This window comes from Rhynchophorus ferrugineus, unplaced genomic scaffold, assembly GCF_030347505.1.
Source record: "Rhynchophorus ferrugineus isolate W39M unplaced genomic scaffold, kcgeb_rfMv2 rfM1, whole genome shotgun sequence".
In the NCBI taxonomy this organism is placed as follows: domain Eukaryota; kingdom Metazoa; phylum Arthropoda; class Insecta; order Coleoptera; family Curculionidae; genus Rhynchophorus; species Rhynchophorus ferrugineus.
The window spans coordinates 68,828,473-68,841,054 of record NW_027472580.1 but is presented as its reverse complement, the minus strand read 5'-3'; the positions used below and the strand labels follow the sequence as shown (position 1 = coordinate 68,841,054).

Below are 12,582 nucleotides of genomic sequence, written 5' to 3'. Positions count from 1 at the left end.
CTGCATTGTAAAGCAACATGATCTGATATAGACTCTTTTTGACATTTCATCGATAGTCGAGTATCGTTGCAGAGAACACTGACTGCTATCCTACATTTTCACATCATATCCCGTTCCACAAATATATATTTTGGCATGGTATTAGCATGATAATGATCCAGAAACCTAACAATCTATTCAATATTTATCAATACTTTTTAAAATTTATTTATTATTAAAACTAAGTCTCCTAGGCCAATCATTGATTTAGGCTAACAATGATTATTATAATTTACGTACTATAGTTTATGTCGATAGTCTATCCAGCGACATTCTATAGTTCCACTCTCAGACCTTACAGCCCTTCACTCACGCACTATCACAGAAGTTCCTAGGGCTTAGTCCTCTTTAGTCTACGAAAAGAGTATCGTCCATGGTTACCTGAAGCTACTCTAGGGTTTCATGGAAGTGTAGCCTGGCCTCGTGTTTCCCAGCAAACTTTTAAATTTCTTCCTTGGTTGTAGGAATTTCCCGATTACGATACAAATGTTCACTTTTTTGCCCACTGCTAACAGTGCTGCTATCATTCGAAAATGTTGTTATCATAATTCCTTCGAGTCGGTATGTCGCTAATATAAAGAAAAGAGAGAATAGGCCCTAGGACTCCGCCTTGATGAACTCCTGCGAGTATTTCTGTCACTTCAGAATATTGTTCCGTTTGTTTCATTTTGAAGAGTCTATTGAAGATCCAATGATTAAATTGAATGCCACTGACTTTTTTGGGCTCAGGTATATTCGTTGTTTCTTCTTATAGGTGGTATTGGTGTTATACGCCTCTTAGTCTTCTTGATTGCTCTTCAACGTGAGTAATCGGCCACTTTATATGCTAAGAGTTCTTGAAAATAGGTGTTTGTTGAATCTTCCTTCCTCCGTTTTATTATTAGGTATTAACTATTTACTATTATAACCCTCCTAAAGTTTATTTCTTCTTCTGGTTGCTTTATTATTTTAAGATCGGCTTCCCTGTGTTTTCAAATCTACATTTTTTATTTTTGGTCTATAGAACATTTAGTTTCATATGTTATAACACAATATCATGTTCTTCGATGTTATATTTTTTAGAAAATTAAAGTTGATTATTCCAAAATATACATAACTTTTATTTTTACATACCCTTTTATTATTTTTGCTTTAATAATAATGAAAATATACTTATACATTCGTCATAAATATTATAAGTGTTATTTTTAACATCAATAGTTGTTTCTACAATATAACACTTTATAGATGGCAGTGTCATGTAAAATCGGAGTACGATGGTATTGCTAAAATATCTATATCCGAGTACCCATGGAAGGATATAGAAATGAAACGAGACTGTATATGCAGCAATATAACAGAACAACCATTTGTTATAAAGACCAAGTCAGCATTGAAATTTGTCATAAAATTTGTCGGTAAGTTAAACTCCCCTGAATAAAAGATGGCGAAAACATTTTTTTTTCAGTAACTAACATGAAAAGTACTGAAGATTACAACAGTTATTTGTTCGATGCAAATTACGAAGTTCTACCAGCGGATTATAATTGTCTCAATCTCTGGAATAGTCGACGACTGAGAGGATCCAGTGGTGAAATTTCCATACTAAATAGCAATAAACAGCATTTTGCAGAGACTGATGTTATATTGAGTTATAACCATACAATGAAGTAAGTAATTTTATGACTTATACACGACGTTAATACTTTCATTTGATTTTAATTTTCTAACAGTGTTTCATGTTTGGTTTCTCAGTTTCATACTTTATATTAGAACTGGTTGATATTTGCCCGATTCGCTGAGAACAAAATAATATTTGATCATAGAATATGATTACTATCAAGACGACAACATAGATTAAAATATTGAATGTGTCGATTGTAATATAGTTGATATCTGTCCATTTCCTTGGACTAATGTAATTAAATTATTTAAGTGCTTACGTGTATTAAGATCAGAGATATATATTGGTGAACGTGTGAAGTATCAATATAAGAATCGCTAAAAAACTAACCTCTAGTAGTTTTCCATTTGGTTTTATTGAGTTATACACTCAAAATTGCATTTTTTGCAAAATTGTCATCCGTTACTTCTTTTTTCGAAGCTCATCAAATACTTTTGCAATCTCATGATGCTACTTCGTCATATTCCAATTATCGGTTTTGTTTTCAAAGGTTAAAAATGGTTATTTTCATTTCAATGACAAAATATGGTCTCAATGACCAACAATTCAACACCACAATGACAATGATTTACAAGACTTATTGGACGAAAACCCAGCTCATACTCTAAAGAATTTCCAAACAACCTAGCAGTTCAAGAATCAACTATTTTCAGATCACACCATACGAATGACTGAAAATGTATTTTCGAACTGTTTCCAAATCGCAATTTAATTACTAATTAAGAGTTTACTATAGCGTATTGTGATTGAAAATAAAATGTAAATCTATTATGATAATCTCAAACGCAAGATTTTATAAAATATTCCAGTTCATGATGAACTTGAAGCGGAATGTTCTTAGTTATTAGCTTCATTGTGCATTTAGTGGGATATTCAAGATGTAATGTATAACTAAGTGTTAAAACTTCTACGTAATTTGAATAGATAGAACAACGTATTGCAGAAATAACAGCAATAGGGAATAACATTACGCAAATAATATAACACATGAGAATAACATGTGCAAATAATTCTCCTGCTACCTATTGAGTTGTGAAGGATACAACAATGCAACAACAATACAACGATGCAACAATGCATCTCGTATGGGAAGTTCCGCCATACCTAGCATACTCAGGAAGAAGAGTTATAGAAAATGATGATTTTTATAATACATATTTTTCTCAATAAATGAGTTTGAAACTGAAAATGTTAACAGTATATCTGGAATTTCCTATTACTCTTGAAATTGAGATTTGGTAGATAAATATAAAGTAATGTTGTGTATATTTCGGTGAGTCAGTGAACCCTAAGCATAATTATTTCGAAGGGCTTTATTTGCAAACACAAATTATAGTTATGATCGTAGAAAAGAAATTCAAAGACTGTTTGCAGAATTTAATAATAAACATATTTACTCATAATTCAATTTTAAAGCATGACTCTAAACAAAGTAACAGTTTTCCTATATTTAGCATTGTATCACCTAAATAGTCGAATTTGATAATCAAAACTAGGCCTAAGTCAAAATATTTTGAACCTATTAATAACCAACATATGTTAATTAAAAAATATTGTTGGACCTGAATGGATTTTGTGCATCTTTTTGTCACTATAGATGAGTTTCACTATTTGGTTCTTCATCTCTAAAACGATCTCGTATTCAGCAGTCAACTAAAAAAAACTTCGTCGATTTCCTCCCAACTGATTTATTATTACTGATTCTTCAAATTTTTAGTTATAAAAAAATGTGGATTTACGAAAAAAAAATCGTCTAAAACTATCGCTGAAATATTTATATTAAAATAGCAATTCAGTTTATTTGCCACATGTAGCTTTCTTCTGTTCTGGATCCTCATATCTAAAAATGCATGAAATTAGTATATTTTTGAGCCCCTTCAGAAAATCACTATAATGTATTATCGAACTACTTTGATGAACTCAGTCAACTCAGGCTAAAACACACGTTCAAAAAAATATGGATCATATATTTCATTAAGACCCAACATGTTATTCTTGCTGAGGTCAGATTAAGAATTATGAATCCTCATATAAAGGCATATAATAAAACAAAGTAAAACTGTTGGAAAATTATTTACATTGTTTCATGTCCAAGAAAGTGATTATCAGTGCTAATACCTGAACTGAAAATATCAACAAAAGTTAATTATCTGAAATATTCTACTAGTAGCAATAAGCATTGAAGTCATTAACATTTTTTATTTAACCATAATGATTTTCTTTGAAAATGATTATAATTTTTTCTATGCATTAACTATGTAAAAATTTTATGCTTCATTGTGTACTAAATATTTTGTTACTGTATGTAGGAGTATCAATGATATCTTGTACCTATTGTAATTCATATCAATTTTTTAGGTATTGTTTGGATCAGCCTTGGCTAATCGAACCCGAAGAAGATTGTAATTTCATATATTTAAAAATTCGAGGAAACGAAAGAAGGGATAGTCGCTTATGTCCGAGTAAAAATAGAATATTAATATATCCAGCTGGAAAAACTGAAGAAGTTCGAGTTATTTGTCCTTATTACGAGGATTTGGACGATGTTGTTGAACTGTTTTCAGAAGGCTGGAGCATGTACAGCTACAAGAAACTACAAAGCAGGTTGACACAAAGCAAATAAAATAAGATATGGTACAAAATAACTAGTATTGTTACTATTTTAGAAATGGTCGAAGCTTTGTCGTTGAATTTGTTAAAAGAGAATCGGGGAATTTTATAGTAACCTGGATGGAAATATCAAAAAATCCAGCTTTAGCGCTACCGACATCTATGTTGAGCATCAAACCTCCGGAATGTCCTCACAGGTAAGGAATTATAATATATGGCATAAGTTATGAACTTACAACAGATATGAACACTTACTGAAACACTTACTGAAATGTCTTTAATATATAACAGGTCAATTGAAAAGTCCCCGGCCTACCACAGTAAAACAATTTTTTTGGCAAAATTAGTTTTTTTTTATTCAAACAAACTGATTAGCGACCTTCCAACTTTTCGATACCATTTCTGTAGTACGATTTGTCCATTGCTTCAAAATAGGCCTCAGTTTCGGCGATTACCTTTTTATTCGACGAAAACTTCTTCCCAGCAAGCATTCTTTTGAGATTTGAAAACAGGAAATAGTCGCTGGCGGCCAGATCTAGAGAATACGGTGGATGAGGAAACAATTCGAAGCCAAACTCATAGATTTTTTGTCATTATTTTCACTGACTTGTTTCACGGTGCATTGTCTTGGTGAAGCAACACTTTCTTTTTCTTCAATTGCGGCCATTTTTCGGCGATTTCGTCTTTGAAACGGTCCAATAACGCTATATAATAGTCGCTGCTGATGGTCCTTCCTTTTTTAAGCTTTTCAATGAAAACTATTCCATGCACATCCCAAAATACAGACGCCATAACATTGCCAGCCGACTATTGCGTTTTTCTATGCTTTGGAACGGGTTCATCGTGTGCAGTCCACTCGGATGGCTGTCGATTGGACTTCGGAGTAAAATAATGTAGCCATATTTCATCCATTGTCACATATCGATGCAAAAACTCGAATTTATTATGCTTGATCATCTTCATACACTGCTCCGAATCATCAACTCGTCATTGTTTTTGGTCAAAAGTGAGCTCGCGCGGCAACCACTTTGCACAGAGCTTTCTCATACCCAAATATTCGTGAATGATATGATGTACGCGTTCAGGTGATAACTTTAGAGTGTCTGCTATTTTAATATGTTCGTCGCTAACAACCTCTTTAGGGCGTCCACTGCGTTCATCATCTTCGATGCTTATTTAACCACGTCTAAACTTAGCATACCAATCTTTGATGCTTGATTTTCCTTGGGAAACTCGGCATCAAGCAAAGTTTTTTCTTCAAGTGTATTTTTTTCCTTCAAAAAGCAATATTTTATCAAGACGCGAAATTCCTTTTTATCCATTTTTTTACATTAACAAAAGTGACTTCTAACTAATGACAGCTCTCAAATTTATACACGCATCTTTTGAGGGTTAGGAGTAACTAAAAAAACATATGGAATTAATTCTAGTAGCGCCATCTATGTGTCAGGTCAGAACTTTTCAATTGAGCTGTTATTTTGGTAAGAGCATCATCAAACATATAACAATAATAATTAATGAAAACTCGCGAATATATTTAAATAGGTATAAGAGCTATAAACAAAAGTCGGGAGAAATAACTCGTAACATGTTGCCTTCTCAATTATTCAAGGGTATTTAAACACGGAAGTATACCTTTAGCTATTACTCAAGAAAAATCTCAATAAAACATATTTCGTAAATTGCATTTTATTAACCAACGATATTTTGAAGGGAACAATGAAACAGTAAAAGATTTAGCTTAACATGATTAATATTTTGCATTAGTTGTTTCTTTCAAGTGGTTATCATTTTTGCAATATTATATTTACAGTATGATATTAGGTGTGTTGTGATCAGTGATGTTTATTGGTGAAAATGCGAATTATTCATGTAAGCAATCGTTAAATAACCTAATATAGTTTTTAATATCGATAATTTTGACATTTTTCCGCATTAAATAATAGTTTTATAAGAACTGTCTGTCTGTGTTATTGAGGGCAAGTCCTAGTGCTTGGGTTACGATGACGCTATTTAACGACTGGTTTACTAATTATTTTGTCTCTAGTGTTAAACCAACCACGAAGTATTAGGTCTTAGGAGCCCTCCATAACTCAGACAGACAGTCCTTATAATAACTATTATTTAATGTGGATAAATGTCAAAACTATCGATATTAAAAACTAGATTAGGTTATTTAACGATTGTTTAAATGAATAATTCGCATTTTCTAATATCATATTGTAAATATAATATTGCAAAAGTGATAGCCAATTGAAAGACTTACGTACTATAATAAATTCCAAATTTCATATTTACATACATACCTACATAGATTTTTCTTCATTATTTTAATGAATAAACAAATAAATTTAACTATAAATTTAACAAAATAGATCCCTCATCAACCGCGGTTTCTCCAACCGCTGCTATCTGCTATCAGAAAGTAACCCCCGTGGATAACGAGGGATTATTGTATTGAGCTATTCAGTTTATACGAGCACTCAAAATTTTATTTTTTACATCCACTGATTTTATAACACCTTTACATTTATGATGATACTTTCTCATCATATGCAGTTGTTAATTTTGGTTTTTGTAATTTAAAAGTGGTGATTTTGATGTTATTGACAAAGCATGGCCTGGAAAACCGAAAGGTCCTTGAAAATGACAATGAATTGTAAGACTTATTTCGATGTTAAAGAGCTTTCAGACAGCTTAGCAGTTAATTACTGAGCTGATTCTAAACGTTAACATATAGTAGAAAATATCTAGAGGAGGGAAAATGGCCATCACCCGAATTCAGTAGAATCGACAATTCTGAAACGCCTCAACATGGCAGTTTCATTGTTTACTAGGCTAAAGTAGAACTTTTTTCTGAGGCGTATTATGACTATAGGTGAAAATGGAAATTATTTCTAAAAAAGTTCCAGGTGCAAATAAACCATAAGATTAGTCCAGGAAATTCCTTTACTTTGATTCACGAAATATTTCTATGCTTATAGTGTTTCTATGCTTATAGGCTCAGCGAATTGTTTTATATTATGAGTTACAAAGATTAAATCAGACTGCTACTTCAGATGCCTGCCGATGTCAACTAAATAAATTAAACGACATAGTGTTGCAGAAAATATCAACAATAGCGAGTAACAACAGTTATACTCTTAACAATTCTCTTATTATTAATTTATATTATCATTATTTATATCTTATTATTATTTATTATTAATTAACAACAATATTTAATATATTGTATCAATTTTTCTCAATAAATACTTTTTTACGTAAAAACATTATCAGAATATATGCAAGCATTACTAGTGTATAACATAACATACATTTTTAGTTAGCAATGGCTAGCATTAAGCAGAATTTGAACCAAAAGTAAAACAGTCACGGTTTCAAATAATGTCTGTTTAAATGTATCCAAATCCATCTGACATTTATGTTTCTGTAAGAAAAGCTTATTAATATATAATATCCACATTTTTGTAATATTACAATAATCTCATTCTAATCCCTAAGCTTGCGTAATCTATTATTTATCAAATCCAATTTAAGGATAAAAACCTATTTGTTTACTCACATTTGACCAGGTGATCAAAAACTGTGAAATGAATTGTACATGTGGACAGCGCTTCTCTGGTTAAATATGTTATATGCAGTCCCTACCTTCCTTTTATTATAATACAAGAAGTAATAATATTCAAATTCTTTTCACGTTTTTGCAAACATACCGATGAGATTTAGTTCTTATCATTCTAATAATTGTCGCCGGCTTGGTCACGCAGTGGTAAACGCGACAGGACGGTCCCCCTACTGTTGCGATAGTCGCGGGTTCGATCGTCGTTCGTTCTGCTGGGGTGTGGCCGTAAAATCTATGTTTGTGATTGTTTAATATTTGTGATTATTCTAGGCAAGAGCGTAAAATCCGAAAAATGATCGTAGTCACGCCAGCAACCAGGCTGGGTAAGTCCGGACGTTTTCTGGGATGATTTCTAAAGTTAAGACCGTGGTTCGGAGCCCACATTAAGCTGTAGGTCCAGTCACTAAAAAATCCAAAAGGTTAACATAACTAAAAGCAATATAACATTTGACATTTTAATGATTGTCGCTGAGCAATATAATGGAATCGTGGCATCAGTATTTGAAATAATCAGTTAAACTAATCTAACTATGTTTTTACTTTTTAACTACTAAAGCGCTTCATTTATACTAAAAACTTAATGATGAAGCAACAATTAAAGTTCAAAATATATTCTTCTGGCCGCTTATTTTTCAAGTACCGTCAACTTTCTAAACTGAAGGTATCAGTAAAGGATACCGTCCTAAATCAGTGCTTCAAGATCACTGAATTTTTATTGAAGCTGAAATCGAATAAAACTAACACAAAAAGATGTATTTCTATGTTTGCAGCGATTATGTAGTTTTAAAATATAACAACCTTCGACCGCATGTTGTAGAATTGGTGAAAATGAGCGTTGGGAACTATCAACTGAGAACAGTCTAAACAGTCGATAGTCAAAAAATAGTAATTACCATTTTCAGTCAAATGCACGGTTCGTCTGATTTTTTCAATGATGTGATGTCAGACGAAGATGTGCGAACCCTTTCCTGTATCAATTGCGAGAGAGGAAAGCATGAGATAATTGCTTGGAGCAGTGCTTATATTTTCCAACGGTAGTATAAGCGAGGCGGATATGTATATTCCTTCAGGTACTAACTTTAAAAAGAAAAGGAAAATTATAATTACTGAATACTATTAACATGCAGTTAATAATTTAATTTTAAATACAGTAGAATTACTTTTATATTTGAATGTTCTGTGGATCTGTAAAAAGGAATGGAATTGAATAATACCCCACAAACTTTTTATCGTATTTTAATATGTTAATTGCTATTTTTAAATAATATACTATAATAAATATAGACAATACAATAAACTTAAACATATACCTAATCATAGAAAAAAAACTAATTCATGACATAATTAAAAATGATCGCACAATAACTACTAGAGCTTTTTTAAATGAAGTAAATGCTTTATTTATTATTGAACGGAAATATTTTTGAACAGAAATCGAGAGAGTTATCGAAATGTTACCTATTATTGCCATAAAACCAGTCAGACTATTTTCCTATTTATCATTCACTATTTTAATCTTTTTACCTTAACACATTAACAGTCTTGCGAAATATCGTTCCAAATGCTGCTATAGTATTATACAATATATTGTATAATATTTATATATATATATATATATATATATATATATATAGATATATATATATATATATATATATATATATATATATATATATATATATAGATATATATATATATATATATATAGATATATATATATATATATATATATATATATATATATATATATATATATATATATATATATATATATATATATATATATATATATATATATATATATATATATATATATATATATATATATATAGTAAACTACTAAAAAAGTTACAAAACTATATATATTATATATAAATCTATATAAGCATAAATTGGGTACATTTTTGTCAAGGTCGCGGCTAGGATGACAGAGCCAGAACGTTAAAAATCAGTGGATTCCAGTTCATTAGTAGAAATTCAGTTCATTCATTCAGTTCCATTAGTAGAACCAAAAATAGTAACTAAAAGTACACGACTGAAACAGTCGATCAGTAAATAGTAACGAAATCAGTCGGACCTATTTTCGGTCCTGAAATAGTCACTGGTAAAACGTAATAAAATCAATCGAACTAAATATAACGATTGAAACAGTCGATAGTAAAAAGTAGTCAATTACTAAATAGTCGAGTTCCCAACGCTAGTGAAAAACTACTATGGAAACGCATAAATTGAAAGTCCAACTGTACTTGCTGTATATTGGAGATAACCTGTTTCGGCTAACTTTTGACCTAGCTTACTACACACTCTGATCTTATTATAAAAATATAATTTTAGATAGATTATTGGATCATTTGTAAGAAAGACCTACTTTTTCTAGACCTTTTTCTACTACATAACATACTTTTAACAGTCGTATGCTAATTGATGAATATAGTGACCAGCAAAAAACAATACTTTGATCATTTTATTATATTTTATATGTATCTTTATTACAGTATTTTTACAATTTAATGTAAGGCAATATTTTCTTTCAGTTGTCCTGAGTTGGGGGCTTGTATTAGTTCAAAACTATGGTGCGACGGCTTACGACATTGCCCCTCCGGCAACGACGAGCAGGAGGCCAACTGCTCCATAAACTCCAGTTTCCCCTACGACTACCTCAATTCCATCGCTTTAGCGGCCTTGGCTTTGGTCGTTATAGCGACACTGGTGGTGATATTAGTGGTGATAATAAAAAATTGGCGACAGGAGCAGAGGAACGTTATAGTGTCGGTGACGGAACACACGTTTTTAGAGTTTAAGAGTGGGTTATGTTAATGATACGTCTCGGCGTAGATTAGAAGCGAGACTATAAAAATAAGTTACTATGGAAGACTGGTATTACTATAACAATATAGGGCATAAGTAGTTATACATATATATTTTTTCAGTTGGAATAAAACGAAACGGAAAACGAATACGAGTAAAGATTTATGTTTCAAACTCTCGTGCCTTTGAAATGCGTCGTTTTTTTTTTTGTTATAGTTATTTCGGAAAGAAGGGACTCATTCGGAATTATATAAGCGAGAAAACAAATGGTTTTATTTCTTGTTGTGCCGAAGTTTACTGTTGTCTGATATAAATTTTAGCACTTTTTTCTTTATTTTGATATAAATAAAACTTAGACAAATAAAAGAAAGTAGAGGCACGTGTAAAATTATGTAATTATTAAATACAATGGAGCTATATGAGTACCCCTATACGATGGGTTTAAAGATTATTTTTCCTATTGTGGCTCATATGAAATATATTTTACCGCAAGATTCAAGATCTCACATTATTACAAAAGCTTTATTTCTTCTATCAATTTCCTGCATAATTTATACAGAACTAGATTTATCTGACATGCGTTACAGGGCCACGTAAGATAAGGAAGTGTTGGATTGTATATCATAAATCATTCACTATGTTTACCATCACTATCAATATTACCTCACTATTTTATCAGTCAACAAATTAGCCAATATAAAAAGTTCATTATTTTTTCAAAATTTTGATTGGGTTATTAAATTTTTGGTGTAATATCAAAGTTTGGGTAATTAAATTGAAATTTTCACTTTTGTTTATACCTTGTACAATATAACATATCAATGAATATAATATTCAATCAAATTGGTTTTTGATTGCTGAATTTACATAACTACTTGAGAAAGCATTGCTTTTATATATTATTAACTATTTCAGTCAAGTTTTAATATATAAATAGTTTCTTATCTCTAATCTGCAAATTTCGTAGTGGTTTATATTAGAAGATATAAATTTTTTTGTATTGTTTACAAAAATAACGGAAATTCTGCAAATTTCCTTTTCTTTGTTTCTGCAAAAACTACATTTTAAAGTAGGGGTTAAGTGCTTAGGCTTATACTAATTTCATAGTTATTAAAATTTTATGGAAAAGTGACCCAATTTTTTACATTTCTTCCACCATTAAAAATATAGCCAAACTTCCCTACACATTTGTATGTGGTTTCTTCAAATGTAGGGAAATAATTTGATATATCAAGTGTACCGAAAAGTAATTACCGATTCCTTTAGAAAAAAATATACATAATTTTCAAGGAAATGGAAATTCTTATTAAAACTATTAAAAATAAATGAATTATTAAAATGGACTTTATTAAATGGGCAAGATCCACCTTTCATGCAATTTATGGATGCCATCCTAAACTGTTTGTCCTTTATGCAAAGCCATTTATCGAGCCACACTTCTTCAACTTCTTCGAAAGTGCTACTCTGCAAGCGCGTATCCCATTGCTGAGAAAAGTTGAAATTCAGACGGGGCAAGGTCCAGATAGTGCTGCGGGTATGGTTATATATTCTATTCAAGTGCTTTCGACACTTCTTTGGCCGGTTTTGCTGTATAAGACTATGGGTGCTCCAAAAGCACTTTGGGGTGTTTTCGTACTCATTGTGGACGGTTTGTCGATCAATGCATGGTTCAAATTGATTATTCGTTTGGCCCACAATTAATGCTTCTACCCAATATTTTTATGTTTATGTCTTAAATCATAACGTTGCATTAAGCCTAGCGAGACCTGTTAAAAAAACCGCTGATAAATTTCCGGAACGCCTGGTATTTATGAATGCACCGAACGGAAACTCAAAC

At 31.2% G+C, this 12,582-nt stretch overlaps 1 protein-coding gene across 1 annotated transcript in view; it reads left to right on the top strand.

Moving 5' to 3' along the window:
- Nucleotides 1–12,238, top strand: part of LOC143206967 (uncharacterized) — a 354,807-nt gene extending 342,569 nt beyond the window's left edge. The window contains exons 11-15 of the mRNA XM_076419876.1: nucleotides 1,267–1,436; nucleotides 1,487–1,688; nucleotides 4,061–4,306; nucleotides 4,369–4,509; nucleotides 10,472–12,238. Of these exons, the coding sequence (XP_076275991.1) occupies nucleotides 1,267–1,436; nucleotides 1,487–1,688; nucleotides 4,061–4,306; nucleotides 4,369–4,509; nucleotides 10,472–10,754 (1,042 nt within the window). The 3' untranslated portion in view covers nucleotides 10,755–12,238. The remainder of the gene's footprint in view (nucleotides 1–1,266; nucleotides 1,437–1,486; nucleotides 1,689–4,060; nucleotides 4,307–4,368; nucleotides 4,510–10,471) is intronic.
- Nucleotides 12,239–12,582: the final 344 nt, after the last annotated feature.